This window comes from Anomaloglossus baeobatrachus, chromosome 12, assembly GCF_048569485.1.
Source record: "Anomaloglossus baeobatrachus isolate aAnoBae1 chromosome 12, aAnoBae1.hap1, whole genome shotgun sequence".
Classification (NCBI taxonomy): Eukaryota; Metazoa; Chordata; class Amphibia; order Anura; family Aromobatidae; genus Anomaloglossus; species Anomaloglossus baeobatrachus.
The window spans coordinates 64,205,081-64,224,524 of record NC_134364.1 but is presented as its reverse complement, the minus strand read 5'-3'; the positions used below and the strand labels follow the sequence as shown (position 1 = coordinate 64,224,524).

At 48.3% G+C, this 19,444-nt stretch overlaps 1 protein-coding gene across 1 annotated transcript in view; it reads left to right on the top strand.

The window, feature by feature from the left end:
• Positions 1–19,444, top strand: part of MIS18BP1 (MIS18 binding protein 1) — a 173,332-nt gene that overhangs the window by 43,053 nt on the left and 110,835 nt on the right. The window contains exons 5-6 of the mRNA XM_075330177.1: positions 7,413–7,543; positions 7,621–7,711. Of these exons, the coding sequence (XP_075186292.1) occupies positions 7,413–7,543; positions 7,621–7,711 (222 nt within the window). The remainder of the gene's footprint in view (positions 1–7,412; positions 7,544–7,620; positions 7,712–19,444) is intronic.

Here is a 19,444-nt window from a genome sequence, read left to right as displayed (position 1 = left end):
ATCTGCCGCAAGTGGGGCACTCCGGACGTGGACCTAATGGCATCCCGTCCTAACAAGAAGGTTCCGGTTTACGTGGCTCGCTCCCACGATCCTCAGGCATTCGCCGCGGACGCTCTGGTTCAAGACTAGTCCCAGTTTCGTCTGTCCTACGTGTTTCCCCCTCTAGCTCTCTTGCCCAGAGTTCTGCGCAAGATCAGAATGGAGGGCCGTCGAGTCATCCTCATTGCTCCGGACTGGCCCAGGCGAGCTTGGTACCCAGACCTGCTCCATCTGTCCGTAGAGGTGCCGTGGCATCTTCCGGACCGTCCAGACCTTCTCTCACAAGGTCCGTTTTTCCGCCAGAATTCTGCGGCTCTCAGATTGACGGCGTGGCTCTTGAGTCCTGGATCTTGACAGCTTCTGGTATCCCCCCTGAAGTCATCTCCACTATGACTCGGGCCCGTAAGTCTTCCTCTGCCAAGATCTATCACAGGACTTGGAAAATTTTCCTGTCCTGGTGTCGCTCTTCCGGCCATCCTCCTTGGCCTTTTTCCTTGCTGACCCTTCTGTCCTTTCTACAGTCCGGTCTGCAGCTGGGACTGTCCCTCAACTCTCTCAAGGGACAAGTCTCGGCTCTGTCAGTGCTGTTGCAGCGGCGTATCACCCGGCTGGCTCAGGTCCGCATCTTCATGCAGGGCGCGTCTCACATCATTCCACCTTACCCGGCGGCCCTTGGATCCCTGGGACCTCAATTTTTTTCTCACGGTTTTGCAGAAACCCCCCCTTTGAGCCTCTTAGGGAGGTTTCTTTGTTTCGTCTTTCACAGAAAGTGGTCTTTCTACTGGCCATAACTTCCCTCAGGAGAGTCTCCGATTTGGCTGCGCTCTCTTCGGAGTCACCTTTTTTGGTTTTTCATCAAGACAAGGTGGTTCTTCGTCCGACTCTGGACTTTCTCCCTAAGGTGGTTTCTCCTTTCCACCTTAACCAGGACATTACCCTACCTTCCTTTTGTCCGGCTCCTGTTCATCGCTTTAAAAAAGCGTTGCAAACTCTGGATCTGGTGCCGTCTCTCCGGATCTATGTGTCTCGCACCGCTGCTCTTAGGCGGTGCACCTCTCTTTTTGTGCTAACCACAGGTCGGCGTAAGGGCCTCTCTGCTTCTAAGCCGACCTTAGCCCGTTGGATTAGGTCGACCATTTCGGATGCCTACCAGTGTTCTCAGGTGCCTCCCCCGCCGGGGATCAAGGCACACTCGACCAGAGCTGTCGGTGCCTCTTGGGCTTTCAGGCTACGGCTCAGCAAGTCTGTCAGGCTGCCACTTGGACTAGCCTGCATACCTTTTCAAAGCACTACCAAGTGCATGCTCATGCTTCGGCAGATGCGAGCTTGGGCAGACGCATCCTTCAGGCGGCTGTCGCCCATTTGTGAAGTTAGGCTCCGCCTACTTCTTAGTTTTTCCGTTTATTTCCACCCATGGACTGCTTTGAGACGTCCCAATGTCTGGGTCTCCCATAGGAACGATAAAGAAAAAGAGAATTTTGTTACTTACCGTAAATTCTTTTTCTTATAGTTCCGTATTGGTAGACCCAGCACCCTCCCTGTTGCCTGTTGGCAGTTTCTTGTTCCGCGTGTTATTACCGGTTGTTGTCGTGGACAGAGTCTCCGGTTGTTCCGGTTCTTGCTCTGTTTTTACTTGTGGGTGGCTATTCTCCTTCAGCTTTTGCACTAAACTGGCTAGATCTGGTTCTCCAGGGGGTGTATAAGCTCAGAGGGAGGAGCTACACTTTTGAGTGTAGTACTTTGTGTGTCCTCCGGAGGCAGAAGCTATACACCCAATGTCTGGGTCTCCCAATACGGAACTATAAGAAAAAGAATTTACGGTAAGTAAACAAAATTCTCTTTTTTTTTTTTTGTTTTTTGTTTTTTTTTCATTGTCCACTGCTGAGAAAATAAGCTGGACAAATTTTGGCATCTCAATAATCTTACTGATTGGGTAAATCCATTATGCCATTTGGTTAGATTAACTGCACAATGCATGCTGGAAAAACAGGACCCCAGAACAGAATTGCAGGGTTTTGTTTTTGTCTTTTCATCCTCCCATACAATATATGGCAAAATGAATGGCGCTATTCAAAACTACAACTTGCCGCACAAAAAAAAAAAAAAAAAGTGATATAGATTGAAAAGTACAAAAGGTTTAGCTTTTTAGGTGTGTTTGGGGTCATTGCCCTGTTGAAAAATAAATGATGGTCCAGAGATAAAAGTGGACGATTACTGGCCAGAACCCTACATCCCAGATATGCACAAACTCCAATACTCTCGCTAAACTCACAGACAGGAACTCAGATCCACTCCACCCCTGACATACTAGAAGAATTTAGAACCTACTATGCAAAACTTTACAACATCCCAACTCCACATGCCCCATTATCTGACATGAGACACCATAACATCTTAGAATACCTCAATAAATATGCACCAGACCCTCTTGAGGATACAGAGGCTGAGAGCCTAGAAGAGGATTTCTCAGACACTGAACTAGGTGATGCTATTAAAGCCCTTAAAGTTGGCCAAAGTCCTTGCCCCGACGGGTTTACTCCCCGGTTCTACAAAATATGTGGAGAAGCCTGTAGCTCTATAATGTTGAAAGCCTTTAACTCCATAACAAAAACATGCCAGTTCCCTAAACAAACACTTCAAGCCCGAATAACAGTAATCCCAAAACCTGGCAGGGATCCACTAACTTGCGCCAATTACAGACCTATCTCATTAATAAACGTGGATATTAAACTATACTCTAAAATGATAGCTTTGAGATTAGGCCCCTACATTCCCAAGCTGATACACAAAGACCAGGTAGGATTTGTTCCAGGGAGGGAGGCGCGTGATAATACAATCAGAACCCTGTCTTTGGTAGCCCAAGCCCGACAACGCCAGACTCCAATGTGCCTCTTGACAGTCGATGCCGAAAAAGCATTTGACAGAGTCCATTGGGGCTTTTTAGAAGCCACGCTGCAGGCAATTGGCGTCCGTTCGCGCTTACTACAATGGGTAAAGGCCCTATACCGTGAACCAACGGCACAAGTGGGCGTGAACGGACGCCTGTCAACCCCATTCAATATTGGAAATGGCACCAGACAGGGATGCCCTCTATCACTATACCTATACATTTTGGTAATGGAATCCCTGGCAAACGCGCTTAGGAAAAACCCCTCGATAAAGGGGTTACAGATAGGACCAACGTCTCATAAACTGGCACTGTTTGCAGATGACCTCCTGATATATGTGACACAACCAAGGATTAGCTTACCCGCCATACTACAGGAGTTTGAGACTTTTGGTGGACTCTCCAACTTTAAAGTAAACCTACAAAAAACAGATCCTAAACGTATTGCTACCGTCGGTGGAAGAGGATGCCCTCAAACCCGTTTTTCCCTTTAAGTGGAACAGCAATTGCATAAAATATTTGGGTATCAGGATACCTTCTAAACACCAAGACCTATATGAACATAATTTTCCAGACCTTTTAAAAAACATACAAAATGACCTCACGGCTTGGCATAACCTCCCCATCTCGTGGTTTGGCAGAGTCAATACAATTAAAATGGATGTCCTACCCAAAATACTATATATGTTCCAAACAATCCCATTGAATCTAGGAGAAAACTTCTTCCTCAAGTTAAAAAAGATGATCAGCAATTTTGTATGGCGAGGTACCAGACCCCGACTGAAATACTCCATGTTGAACAGGTCTCGCTGGGGCGGAGGGGTGGGGCTACCTGATTTTAAAGCGTACCATGCGGCGTCGGTGGGCAATTGAATACTGGATCTCCTCCATAACAGGGACAGAAAATTGTGGGTAGAGATTGAATGTGATCTTCACGCAACCATGACGCAGGGAATCTTCTGGTTATCATCTAGAATCAACTTGGAGACCCTGGGAATTTCCCCAATTCTCTTTGTCTCTGGCTACTGCATGGAGGAGGGCCAATAGGCGATATAGGCTGACAGGGGAACCGGGCCCTATGACACCACTGGTGGGCAACCCTGCATTCCAATGCTGGCTTCACGAAATCCGTCCCAGCTTGATTTCAATGCCAACGGGAAGGATCCCACGTGTTAAAGATGTCATTACTCAACAGGGTTGCAGACCACTGATGTCCTTGCTAGATGACCGGCCAAGAGAGCCAAGTCATTGGTTTCAATACTTACAACTACGTAGCTTTGTAGACTCTCTATCTCCGAGATCTGAGATGCATAAGGACTTAACTCCATTTGACAGATTATGTTTCCTTCGAGAAACACCTCCCCACACAGTCTCGATAATCTACAACATAACAGTGTCTGGAGGGACGGGGGGGACCTGCCCGAGTATGTAGGGCAATGGCAGTCAGAACTGAGAAAGACTTTTTCCAAAGAACAGTGGTATAAGTCCTTTAACCTAACACACAAATCCACCATCTCATGTAGAATGCAGGAACTCAACTATAAAATCCTCGCATGGTGGTACAGGACACCCGCCAGGCTCCACAGAATGTTTCCAGAGGTCTCAGACACTTGCTGGAGGTGTCAGTCCTCTGTGGGCACAATGTTACATGTTTGGTGGTCTTGTCCAGGGATTATGGGAAGACGTCTTTGCTCTCTATAATCATTTACATCAAGTGGGAGTGACACCCTCGCCGGAAGTGGCACTCTTCTCAATGTACGGGGGGGCAATCTCTAAGGCGAAGAGAGGTCTGCTCTCATACTTCATGATCTCAATGAGACAGATCATACCGAAACATTGGAGGTCCACTTATACATTGAGAAGAGCAGACTGGGTGGGGGCTATGGATGCCCTGAGACGTTTGGAAGAGATAAGAGCATTTGATGAAGGGAGAGACTCACTATGCTTTTCCACCTGGTATCCGTGGCTTCAATTCAGAGAAACACAACAATTCCAATCCTGGTTACACACGGGCACGCTGCCACACTGATGTTTGGCGGGGCGAAGTGGCCCTCCTGATGGGAGGGTGGTGTGGTGCGACGTCACAGAACCCTACAGAATCTCCCCTTCTCTCTTTCTCGTGTTTTCCTTCTTTCTCTTCTCTTTCTCCCTCTTCTTCTCCTTTCATCCCTTGCTTTTCTTTCTTTCCCCTCTTTTCCTTCTCTTGCTTATCTAATTAGTGTACATAGGTTTACTTGTTGAAATATATGGCAAGATTATACAGAATGATATTGGCATCTACATATTAAATAGAACAAAAGATAAACGATTGATATATACTTGGGATAAGATGTCATTAAGGATGTTATGAAGAATTTTTCTTGTAAGACCTACGATAAAGTTCACTGTAGTATATGCTGTATAAGATTTAAATGCCCAGACCAAACTGCAACTTTTCCATATTCTGTAAAACCGGGCACTACAAAATTATCTAAATTCATGCTTTGTTATATAATTTTTCTTGAAAACAATTAAGAAATATTAAACGAAAAATAAATGATGGTCCAACTAAACGCAAACCCGATGGAATAGCATGCCGCTGCAAGATGCTGTGGTAGCCATGCTGGTTCTGTATGCCTTCAATTTTGAATAAATCCCCAACAGTGTCACCAGCAAAGCACCCCCACACCATCACACCTCCTCCTCCATGCTTCACGGTGGGAACCAGACATGTAGGTCCATCCGTTCACCTTTTCTACAAAGACACGGTAGTTGGATCCAAAGATCTCAGATTTGGGCTGATCAGACCAAAGCACAGATTTCCACTGGTCTAATGTCCATTCCTTGTGTTCTTTAGCCCAAACAGGTCTCCTAAACTTGTCTGTCCTTAGCAGTGGTTTCCTAGCAGCTATTTTACAAAGGCCTGCTGCACAAAGTCTCCTCTTAAAGGGGTTATCCGGCTTATTTTGGCTTTTTCTTTTATTATTTCCCTATTGCTCTACATTGGGGCAGGTAAGTAGATAGTGACCACTTACCTGCCCTGCTGTCAGCCCCTCTCCCCCGGCTCAGAGTGGTCATGTGACCACTCCTGCCGCGATTTTGCTGCTTCCGGTCATTTCATGTCAACATGTTGACATGCAAATCTGGGAACAGCATGTTGCCGCCCTGCTGGGTGGGTACAGTGCGTGGAGTCCCCGCCTCCCTTCCCTGCACCCTCCCACACATTCCCCCGCACCCTTTACTCTCCCCGCAACCTCCCCTGGCACTGCTGTGGGGTCTGTGAGCTGAGGGGAGGGGCCTGGCGGCGTCTGCCCACGGTGTCACCGCCAGCATCGGACCCCCTGCTCAGGATCGCTCATTCAAATGTATCGGCATCTGATGCCGATACATTTGAAAGCACTGATGAGATGCCGTATGTCCGCTGTTATTATGGAACATGTCCTATTCTGTTCCGTAATAACGGACCGTGACTCAATACAAGTCAATGGGCCCGCAAAATCCCTGGAAGCCACACAGAAGCACTTCCATGTGAACTCCGTCGGGTGCCCGTGCAATCTGTGTCCTGGTCCCTGCGACTGCCCGCACTGCAGTGTGTCAGTGTCTGCCCGCACTGCGGTATCAGCAGCTTCTCACACTGCAGTGCGGGCAGCCGTGGGGATGATGAGCGCTGGTGTCAGGAGGTTAGATGAGATCATTACCTGCTGTGACTATCTCCTGCACTCTTGACGTCAGCGCTGTCACTGCCTTCTATGCCCGCCACGTTCTCATGTCATGTCTCGCAGGCGGCCCGAGACTGTCACTAGCGGTGACGTCACAGGCTCCCACAATACTGCTGAGAACAGGGCGGGCATAGAAGTCAGTGACAGCGCTGACGTCAGGAGTGCAGGAGATCGTCACAGATTGTCATGATCTCATCTAACCTCCTGATGGCCACTAGTTTTTCTTTACTTAGCTGCTTTTTTTCTTGCCATAATACAAATTCTAACAGTCTATTCAGTAGGACTATCAGCTGTGTATCCACCAGACTTCTGCACAACACAACTGGTGGTCCCAACCCCATTTATAAGGCATGAAATCCCACTTAAACCTGACAGGGCACACCTGTGAAGTGAAGACCATTTCCGGTGACTACCTCCTGAAGCTCATCAAGAGAATGCCAAGAGTGCGCAGAGCAGTAATCAAAGCAAAAGGTGGCTACTTTGACGAACCTAGAATAAAGACACATTTTCAGTTGTTTCACACTTTTTTGTTAAGTATTTCGTTCCACATGTGTTAAATCATAGTTTTGATGCCTTCAATGTGAATCTACAATTTTCAGAGTCATGAAAATAAAGCAAACTCTTTGAATGAGAAGTGTGTCCAAACTTTTGGTCTGTACTGTTCATTTTCAACCAGTTAATGACCCCCGGTTATGTTTAGGACTCCCCCAGTCCTCATCCTTTTTATACATTTTGTAATCTTTAGCACAATTTTTTTTTTGTCCCGTCTTTCTTTCTCCGTGTTGCAGGGACTCGACCTCTCTCTACTGGCACAGTAATGTCATAGTAGACCGAATCCAGAGCGACAAATTAAAAACCTTGACGGGTCGCGTGTACCAGCTCATAGGAGACATGGATACAGAAACCATGAACCATGTCGGTATGTGAACGGGCAGCGAGCAAAGGGGGAAAAGTGTCTGAAGGAAGAGCGATTTCTGATAACGTCTGTTATGTCAGGGTATCCGCCATGGCTGATCATTAAATTCTTGGATGGGTTTCCGGAGGATTGGAAGAGCTATGTCAGATTCTTCTGCGAGGTGGAAGAGAGGTTAGTGGATTGGTCGTGTTCTAATTCTTTTTATTCTAATGTATATTTGGTTATTTAACGCCTTTGTGCACCATGACGTAACTGTACGCCACAGTCAGGCTCAGGAGCTGAGTCCATGACACCCCGAGCAGCCAACAGAGCAGCCCCAGATAGCACTGTCGGTGTCTTGTACACCAGAAACCATCGTCCTAATCCTACTCTATACTGGGAAGATGCTGGCTGTGTTACACCGCCGACATCCTCGTATAACGTTTTTTGCTTCAAGCAATGTCGATTAAACATTTAAGTGCCATTGTCAATGTCTGAGGGGTTGTCCGAGACTTGGATATTGATGACCTAGCCTTAGGATCACTCATCAATATTGGGTAGGTATTGTACCCCCACTGATCAGCTTTCCCACATGCAGCTTCCTCCTACATACATACAGTCCCATTTAAATAACATCACTCCATTCTTTCCAGTCCCCTCCAGCATAGATTTAATTGTAAAAAGAGATCACACCCCTCTAGAGTTCAGCAAAACGATTTACAGGACCCTGGTTTAGCGGACAGTTCAATAGTTGTGACCTACGGACCAGACCACTGCAAACACCCTCGTACCTACCAAAATCTTTGGCTCTTTTCTTCACTAGTCGGCCCAGTATAACGTCACGCGTACTTCACACTGCAGCTCCATCTTTGAGTTTATCTTTCATATCAGCCCCCACTGCTCAGCTCCAATCTTACACTATATCACTCCTCTCATCTGTAGATATTATTGCAGTATATCACTCCTCTCATCTGTAGATATTATTGCAGTATATCACTCCTCTCATCTGTAGACATGATTGCAGTATATCACTCCTCTCATCTGTAGACATGATTGCAGTATATCACTCCTCTCATCTGTAGACATTATCACAGTATATCACTCCACTCATCTGTAGACATTATCAAAGTATATCACTCCTCTCATCTGTAGACATTTGTGCAGTATATCACTTCTCTCATCTGTAGACATGTTTGCAGTATATCACTCCTCTCATCTGTAGACATTATTGCAGTATATCACTCCTCTCATCTGCAGACATTATCGCAGTATATCACTTTTCTCATCTGTAGACATGATTGCAGTATATCACTCTCATCTGTAGACATTATCGCAGTATATCACTCCACTCATCTGTAGACATTATCAAAGTATATCCTCTCATCTGTAGACATTTGTGCAGTATATCACTTCTCTCATCTGTAGACATGATTGCAGTATATTACTCCTCTCATCTGTAGACATGATTGCAGTATATCACTCCTCTCATCTGCAGACATTATCGCAGTATATCACTTTTCTCATCTGTAGACATGATTGCAGTATATCACTCTCATCTGTAGACATTATCGCAGTATATCACTCCACTCATCTGTAGACATTATTGCAGTATATCACTCCTCTCATCTGTAGACATTATCGCAGTATATCACTTTTCTCATCTGTAGACATGATTGCAGTATATCACTCCACTCATCTGTAGACATTATTGCCGTATATCACTCATTTCATCTGTAGACATTATTACAGTATATCACTCCTCTGATCTGTAGACATCACTGCAGTATGTCACTCATATCAGCCCTTCCTCCCCAATCTACAGCCCCATTTTGCAATATAGCTCTCCTTTTATCCTCCCTATGTACAGTGCCTTGCAAAAGTATCCATACCCCAATTAACTTTTCCACATTTTTTTACACTTTTACAAGCTTAATTGTATTTTATAGGGATTTTGTGTAGTATACCAACACAAAGTAGTATTTGTGAAATGTAAAGGAAACTTCACCAGCTTTTTTTTTTTCATTTTATGAATATATAAACCTGAAAATTGTGACGTGAACTTGTATTCAGTTAATACTTTGTAGGACCACCTTTTGCTGCAATTACTGCTGCAGGTCTTTTGGGGTCTGTCGCTCCAGCTTTGCACATCCAGAGGATGCTGCCACCACCATGTGTGAAGGTGGGGATGGTTTCAAGGTGATGTGAAATGTTGATTTTCTGCCACACAGAGTTTTGCATTTATTCCAAAAAGATCTCCTTTGGTCTCATCAACCAGATCACGTTCCTCCACATGGTTGCTGTGTCCTCTACATGACTTTGTGCAAACAGGCCTTGTTATGGCTTTCAGAAATGTCTTTCTTCTTGCCCCTCTTCCATAAAGGCCTAATTTGTGGCGTACATGACTAATAGTCATCCTGTGGTCAGATTCTCCCCCTGAGCTGTGATCTCTGCAGCTCCTCCAGTGACTATGGGTCTCTTTGGCTGCTTCTCTTATCAGTGCTCTCCAAGCTTGGGATGTCCGTTTCGGTGGACGGCCATGTCTTGGTAGGTTTGTAGTTGTGACATACGTCTTCCATTTCTTTGTCGCTCTATTGGGAGACCCAGACAATTGGGTGTATAGCTACTGCCTCCGGAGGCCACACAAAGTATTACACTTAAAAGTGTAAGGCCCCTCCCCTTCTGCCTATACACCCCCCGTGGGATCACGGGCTCCTCAGTTTTCATGCTTTGTGCGAAGGAGGCTAACATTCACGCATAGCTCCACTGTTTAGTCAGCAGCAGCTGCTGACTTTGTCGGATGGAAGAAAAGAGGGCCCATACTAGGGCCCCCAGCATGCTCCCTTCTCACCCCACTTTTGTCGGAGGTGTTTGTTAAGGTTGAGGTACCCATTGCGGGTACGGAGGCTGGAGCCCACATGCTGCTTTCCTTCCCCATCCCCTTAGGGCTCTGGGTGAAGTGGGATCCTATCGGTCTCCAGGCACAGGAGACCGTGCTCCGTCCACAGCCCTGGGGATCTGCTGGACATGGAGCTGAGTATCGTCAGGGACAGGGCCCTGCTACATTAAGGTACTCTGTGTCCCCGTACAAATCGCGCACACACACACCAGCATTGCTGGGTGTGTTAGTGCGCCGGGGGCAGCAGCGCGGGGCGCTTGTGCTATACTCAATGCAGCTTGCTGAGTGAGTTTATGTGTTAGGAACTACCGCGCCGGCCGCTGATGGCGGTTTTTACAGCAGCGCTGCGGCGCGGCTGGGACTTGTGGTGCGCCGGGGACTTCCGCGCTGGCCGCGCTTATACGGCGGCCGCGCTTATAAATCGAGTCCCCGGCTTTTGCGGCCTAGTTCCGTTTCGTTCCCGCCCCCAGGCCTGCCAGTCAGGGGAAGGGCGGGACGCTGTGCTGAACTTCAGCGCCGAGGGCTGGAGTCTGCTTAGCATACTCCAACCCCCCTCACTGGGCACAGTGGGACGACAGTTTCCCGCACTTTGTCTGGGGCACGCCCACGGCCCGCCCCTCTTCACAGGACGCTGGCAGCCATTCCTGTTTGCAGTCTCAGTGCAGAGGGGAGACAAGCTCTGGGAGACCCAGACACGGGATTCTGGCGACCACACACCCGCTTGGAGCGGGCGGTAAGCGGCACCTCGGGTGCTGACACCACTTGTGCTGAAGTGTTCATTTGTATATGCTTGTATTCTATACATTGCACTGTACGGTCGCTATTCTTGGCTATATACCCTCCTAGATTGCTAGACAACATGTCGTCTGCAAAAAGCAAGGGGGCCAAGACACAGGCTTTCTATGCTACCTGTACCGCATGTGCGGCTGTTCTACCGTCTGGTGCCACTGACCCCCATTGTGTGCATTGTTCGGCCCCTGTGGCACTTGCTCAGCCGGGGCCTCTGCTAGAGGTGGCCCAAGGAGAACCACCTGTGAACACTGTCCAGGTGACAGGGACGGAGTTTGCAGTTTTTGCTGATAGATTGTCTGTGACTATGACTAAAATCCTTGAGACTTTGCAGTCCAGACCGGTACCTCAGACCATGGGCACTGTGGATTCAATGCTCCCTGGCCCCCCTCATTTGGAACAAATCCGTGCTCCGGGGGGGTCCCATGCATCCCGGGGTGATGGCTCTGACACGGACGACAGTCCCAGACAGCCTAAGCGAGCTCGCTATGAGCGACCCTCGACTTCATCACACTGGTCAGGGTCCCAGCAAGAGGACTCTCTATATGATGAGGCAGAGGTAGCTGATCAGGATTCTGATCCTGAGACCGCTCTCAATCTGGATACACCTGATGGGGACGCAATAGTGAATGATCTCATAGCGTCCATCAATAAAATGTTGGATATTTCTCCCCTAAGTGGAGGAGTCAGCTTCACAGCAGGAGAAATTCCATTTCAGGTATCCCAAGCGTAAATTGAGTACTTTTCTGGACCACTCTGACTTTAGAGAGTCAGTCCAGAAACACCACGCTTATCCGGATAAGCGTTTCTCCAAACGTCTTAAGGATACACGTTATCCCTTTCCCCCTGATGTGGTCAAGAGCTGGACCCAGTGTTCAAAGGTGGATCCCCCAATCTCCAGGCTTGCGGCTAGATCCATAGTGGCAGTGGAAGATGGGGCTTCACTTAAAGATGCCACTGACAGACAGATGGAACTCTGGTTGAAATCCATCTATGAAGCTATCGGCGCGTCGTTTGCTCCAGCATTCGCAGCCGTATGGGCACTCCAAGCTATTTCAGCTGGTCTTGCGCAGGTTGACACTGTCACACGTACATCTGGTCCGCAAGTAGCGTCCTTAACCTCTCAAATGTCTGCATTTGCGTCTTACGCTATTAATGCTGTCCTAGACTCTACGAGCCGTACGGCAGTGGCGTCCGCCAACTCCGTGGTTTTACGCAGAGCCTTGTTGTTAAGGGAATGGAAGGCAGATTCTGCTTCCAAGAAGTGCTTAACCAGTTTGCCATTTTCTGGTGACAGACTGTTTGGGGAGAGATTGGATGAAATCATTAAACAGTCCAAGGGTAAGGATTCATCCTTACCTCAGCCCAGACCAAATAAACCCCAACAGAGAAGGGGACAGTCGAGGTTCCGGTCCTTTCGAGGCTCGGGCAGGTCCCAATTCTCCTCGTCCAAAAGGACTCAAAAGGATCAGAGGAGCTCAGATTCTTGGCGGGCTCAGTCACGCCCAAAGAAAGCAGCCGGAGGAACCGCTACCAAGGCGGCTTCCTCATGACTTTCGGTCTCCTCTCTCCGCATCCTCTGTCGGTGGCAGGCTCTCCCGCTTTGGCGACATTTGGCTGCCACATGTCAAAGACCGTTGGGTGAGAGACATTCTGTCTCACGGGTACAGGATAGAGTTCAGTTCTCGTCCTCCAACTCGATTCTTCAGAACTTCTCCGCCTCCCAACCGAGCGGATGCTCTTCTGCAGGCGGTGTGCTCTTTAAAGGCAGAAGGAGTGGTGATCCCTGTTCCTCTTCAGGAGCAAGGTCACGGCTTTTACTCCAATTTGTTTGTGGTACCAAAAAAGGACGGGTCTTTCCGTCCTGTTCTGGATCTAAAACTGCTCAACAAGCATGTGAAAACCAGGCGGTTCCGGATGGAATCCCTCCGCTCCGTCATCGCCTCAATGTCTCAAGGAGATTTCCTAGCATCAATAGACATCAAAGATGCTTATCTCCACGTGCCGATTGCTCCAGAGCACCAGCGTTTTCTACGCTTCGTTATAGGAGACGAACACCTTCAGTTCGTAGCCCTGCCTTTCGGTCTGGCGACAGCCCCAAGGGTCTTCACCAAGGTCATGGCAGCAGTAGTAGCAGTCCTGCACTCTCAGGGTCACTCTGTGATCCCTTACTTGGACGATCTACTTGTCAAGGCACCCTCTCAAGAGGCATGCCAACACAGCCTGAACGTTGCGCTGGAGACTCTCCAGAGTTTCGGGTGGATCATCAACTTTGCAAAGTCAAATCTGACCCCAACCCAATCAATAACATACCTTGGCATGGAGTTTCATACACTCTCAGCGATAGTGATGCTTCCGCTGGACAAACAGCGTTCACTACAGACAGGGGTGCAATCTCTCCTTCAGGGCCAGTCGCACCCCTTGAGACGCCTCATGCACTTCTTGGGGAAGATGGTAGCAGCAATGGAGGCAGTCCCTTTCGCGCAGTTTCATCTGCGTCCACTACAATGGGACATTCTCCGCCAATGGGACGGGAAGTCGACGTCCCTAGACAGGAACGTCTCCCTTTCTCAGGCGGCCAAGGATTCTCTTCAGTGGTGGCTTCTTCCCACCTCATTGTCAATAGGAAAGTCTTTCCTACCCCCATCCTGGGCGGTGGTCACAACGGACGCGAGTCTGTCAGGGTGGGGAGCAGTTTTTCTCCACCACAGGGCTCAAGGTACGTGGACTCAGCAAGAGTCCACCCTTCAGATCAATGTTCTGGAAATCAGAGCAGTGTATCTTGCCCTACAAGCCTTCCACCAGTGGCTGGAAGGCAAGCAGATCCGAATTCAGTCGGACAACTCCACAGCGGTGGCATACATCAACCACCAAGGAGGGACACGCAGTCGGCAAGCCTTTCAGGAAGTCCGGCGGATTCTGACGTGGGTGGAAGACACGGCATCCACCATATCCGCAGTTCACATCCCGGGCGTAGAAAACTGGGAAGCAGATTTCCTCAGTCGCCAGGGTATGGACGCAGGGGAATGGTCTCTTCACCCGGACGTGTTTCAGGAAATTTGTCGCCGCTGGGGGAGGCCGGACGTCGACCTAATGGCGTCCCGGCACAACAACAAGGTCCCGGCCTTCATGGCACGGTCTCACGATCTCAGAGCTCTGGCGGCGGACGCCTTAGTTCAAGATTGGTCGCAGTTCCGGCTGCCTTATGTGTTCCCACCTCTGGCGCTGTTGCCCAGAGTGCTACGCAAGATCAGGTCCGACTGCCGCCGCGCCATCCTCGTCGCTCCAGACTGGCCAAGGAGGTCGTGGTACCCGGATCTGTGGCATCTCACGGTAGGACAACCGTGGGCACTACCAGACCGGCCAGACTTGCTGTCTCAAGGGCCGTTTTTCCATCAGAATTCTGCGGCCCTGAGCCTGACTGTGTGGCCATTGAGTCCTGGATCCTAGCGTCTTCAGGATTATCTCAAGAGGTCATTGCCACCATGAGACAGGCTAGGAAACTAACCTCTGCCAAGATCTACCACAGGACGTGGAAGATATTCTTAGCTTGGTGCTCTGCTCAGGAAGTTTCTCCCTGGCCATTTGCTTTGCCTACTTTTCTTTCCTTCCTGCAATCCGGGTTGGAAAAAGGTCTGTCGCTCGGCTCCCTTAAGGGACAAGTCTCTGCGCTATCTGTATTTTTTCAGAAGCGCCTAGCACGACTTCCTCAGGTACGCACGTTCCTGCAAGGGGTTTGTCATATCGTCCCTCCTTACAAGCGGCCGTTAGAGCCCTGGGATCTGAACAGGGTTCTAATTGCTCTTCAGAAGCCGCCTTTCGAGCCTTTGAGGGATGTTTCCCTGTCTCGCCTTTCTCAGAAAGTGGTTTTTCTTGTAGCGGTCACGTCTCTTCGGAGAGTGTCCGAGCTAGCAGCGCTGTCATGCAAATCTCCCTTCCTGGTATTTCACCAGGATAAGGTGGTGCTGCGCCCGATTCCGGAGTTTCTCCCTAAGGTGGTATCCCCCTTTCATCTCAATCAGGATATCTCCTTACCTTCTTTGTGTCCTCGTCCAGTTCATCAATGTGAAAAGGATTTGCATATGTTGGATCTGGTGAGAGCACTCAGAATCTACATTTCCCGCACGGCTCCTCTGCGCCGCTCGGATGCACTTTTTGTCCTTGTCGCTGGCCAGCGTAAAGGGTCGCAAGCTTCCAAATCCACCCTGGCTCGGTGGATTAAGGAACCAATTCTTGAAGCCTACCGTTCTGCGGGGCTTCCGGTTCCCTCAGGGCTGAGAGCCCATTCTACCAGAGCCGTGGGTGCGTCCTGGGCATTACGGCACCAGGCTACGGCTCAGCAGGTGTGCCAGGCGGCTACCTGGTCGAGTCTGCACACTTTTACCAAGCATTATCAGGTGCATACCTATGCTTCGGCGGACGCCAGCCTAGGTAGACAAGTCCTTCAGGCGGCGATTGCCCACCTGTAGAAAAGGGTCGTTTTTACGGCCCTATCATGAGGTATTATTTTACCCACCCAGGGATTGCTTTTGGACATCCCAATTGTCTGGGTCTCCCAATAGAGCGACAAAGAAGAAGGGAATTTTGTTTACTTACCGTAAATTCCTTTTCTTCTAGCTCTAATTGGGAGACCCAGCACCCGCCCCTGTTTTTTTGTATACACATGTTGTTCAGGTTGAATGGTTTCAGTTCTCCGATATTCCTTCGGATTGAATTTACTTAAACCAGTTTATTGGCTTTCCTCCTTCTTGCTTTTGCACTAAAACTGAGGAACCCGTGATCCCACGGGGGGTGTATAGGCAGTAGGGGAGGGGCCTTACACTTTTAAGTGTAATACTTTGTGTGGCCTCCGGAGGCAGTAGCTATACACCCAATTGTCTGGGTCTCCCAATTAGAGCTAGAAGAAAAGGAATTTACGGTAAGTAAACAAAATTCCCTTCTTTTGGATGATTGATTGAACAGTGCTCTGTGAAAAGTTCAGAGCTTGAGCTTATTCTTTTTATAACCTAACTAACCCTGCTTTACTCTTCTCCACAACTTTATCCCTGACCTGTCTGTTGTGCTCCTTGGTTTTCATGATGCTGATTGATCTCTAATATTCTCACACAAACCTCTGAGGCCTTCACAGTACAGTTGTAGTTATACATAGAATACATTACACACTGGTGGACTCCATTTGCTAATTAGTTAACTTCTATTGGCAATTGCCCACTCAGGATTTTATTTAATGGCATCAGACTACAGGGGGCTGAATACAAATGCATGTCAGTTTTCAGATTCCTGCAGTACACCACTCCATTTTAGCCTCTCTGTATACAGCCTCATCCTGCAGTGCATCACTCCATTTTATCCCCTCTGTATACAGCCTCATCCTGCAGTGCATCGCTCCAGTTTATCCCCTCTGTATACAGCCGAAATCTTGCAGTACATCCCTCCAGTTTATCCCCTCTGTATACAGCCTGATCCTGCAGTGCATCACTCCAGTTTATCCCGTCTGTATACAGCCTGATCCTGCAGTACATCACTCCAGTTTATCCCCTCTGTATACAGCCTCATCCTGCAGTACATCACTCCATTTTATCCCCTCTGTATACAGCCGAAATCTTGCAGTACATCACTCCAGTTTATCCCCTCTGTATACAGCCTCATCCTGCAGTGCATCACTCCAGTTTATCCCCTCTGTATACAGCCTCATCCTGCAGTGCATCACTCCATTTTATCCCCTCTGTATACAGCCTGATCCTGCAGTACATCACTCCAGTTTATCCCCTCTGTATACAGCCTCATCCTGCAGTACATCACTCCATTTTATCCCCTCTGTATACAGCCTCATCCTGCAGTGCATCACTCCATTTTATCCCCTCTGTATACAGCCTCATCCTGCAGTGCATCACTCCATTTTATCCCCTCTGTATACAGCCTCATCCTGCAGTGCATCGCTCCAGTTTATCCCCTCTGTATACAGCCGAAATCTTGCAGTACATCCCTCCAGTTTATCCCCTCTGTATACAGCCTGATCCTGCAGTACATCACTCCAGTTTATCCCGTCTGTATACAGCCTGATCCTGCAGTACATCACTCCAGTTTATCCCGTCTGTATACAGCCTGATCCTGCAGTACATCACTCCAGTTTATCCCCTCTGTATACAGCCTCATCCTGCAGTACATCACTCCTTTTATCCCCTCTGTATACAGCCGAAATCTTGCAGTACATCACTCCAGTTTATCCCCTCTGTATACAGCCTCATCCTGCAGTGCATCACTCCATTTTATCCCCTCTGTATACAGCCTGATCCTGCAGTACATCACTCCAGTTTATCCCCTCTGTATACAGCCTCATCCTGCAGTACATCACTCCATTTTATCCCCTCTGTATACAGCCTCATCCTGCAGTGCATCACTCCATTTTATCCCCTCTGTATACAGCCTCATCCTGCAGCACATCACTGCATTTTATCCCCTCTGTATACAGCCTCATCCTGCAGATCATCACTCCATTTTATCCCCTCTGTATACAGCCTCATCCTGCAGTGCATCACTCCATTTTATCCCCTCTGTATACAGCCTCATCCTGCAGTACATCACTCCATTTTATCCCCTCTGTATACAGCCTCATCCTGCAGTACATCACTCCATTTTATCCCCTCTGTATACAGCCTGATCCTGCAGTACATCACTCCAGTTTATCCCCTCTGTATACAGCCGAAATCTTGCAGTACATCACTCCATTTTATCCCTCTGTATACAGCCTCCTTCTGTAGTACATCACTCCATTTTATCCCCTCTGTATACAGCCTGATCCTGCAGTACATCACTCCAGTTTATCCCCTCTGTATACAGCCGAAATCTTGCAGTACATCACTCCATTTTATCCCTCTGTATACAGCCTCCTTCTGTAGTACATCACTCCATTTTATCCCCTCTGTATACAGCCTCATCCTGCAGTACATCACTCCTTTTATCCCCTCTGTATACAGCCGAAATCTTGCAGTACATCACTCCAGTTTATCCCCTCTGTATACAGCCTCATCCTGCAGTGCATCACTCCATTTTATCCCCTCTGTATACAGCCTGATCCTGCAGTACATCACTCCAGTTTATCCCCTCTGTATACAGCCTCATCCTGCAGTACATCACTCCATTTTATCCCCTCTGTATACAGCCTGATCCTGCAGTACATCACTCCAGTTTATCCCCTCTGTATACAGCCTCATCCTGCAGTACATCACTCCATTTTATCCCCTCTGTATACAGCCTCATCCTGCAGTGCATCACTCCATTTTATCCCCTCTGTATACAGCCTCATCCTGCAGCACATCACTGCATTTTATCCCCTCTGTATACAGCCTCATCCTGCAGATCATCACTCCATTTTATCCCCTCTGTATACAGCCTCATCCTGCAGTGCATCACTCCATTTTATCCCCTCTGTATACAGCCTCATCCTGCAGTACATCACTCCATTTTATCCCCTCTGTATACAGCCTCATCCTGCAGTACATCACTCCATTTTATCCCCTCTGTATACAGCCTGATCCTGCAGTACATCACTCCAGTTTATCCCCTCTGTATACAGCCGAAATCTTGCAGTACATCACTCCATTTTATCCCTCTGTATACAGCCTCCTTCTGTAGTACATCACTCCATTTTAGCCCTCTGTATACAGCCTCCTTCTGTAGTACATCACTCCATTTTATCCCCTCTGTATACAGCCTGATCCTGCAGTACATCACTCCAGTTTATCCCCTCTGTATACAGCCGAAATCTTGCAGTACATCACTCCATTTTATCCCTCTGTATACAGCCTCCTTCTGTAGTACATCACTCCATTTTATCCCCTCTGTATACAGCCTCATCCTGCAGTACATCACTCCATTTTATCCCCTCTGTATACAGCCGAAATCTTGCAGTACACCGCCTCTCTTGGTCCTTTATATACCCATGCACTGCTGGTGCTTTCTGCCTCCTAAGAACTTCTTTCTAGACCCGAGGCAGCGTTCTCCTGCTCAGCGCAGGTAGCTCAGTGAAGTGACGTCACCGTGCCTGGTGTCATCTCCTGCGTTACGCCAGCCTTTAGTAATCTGTTGCTTGCCAGAATAAGTGGAGGACTATGGAGCCATATGGACCAGTCCAATGTGACCCAGGTAGCATTTTCCAGATGGCCGGTCCAGCCCTGTATACAGCGCTTCCATGGACACAGTCACTATAATCCTTGTCAGTTTGTGGAAAAATGTAATAA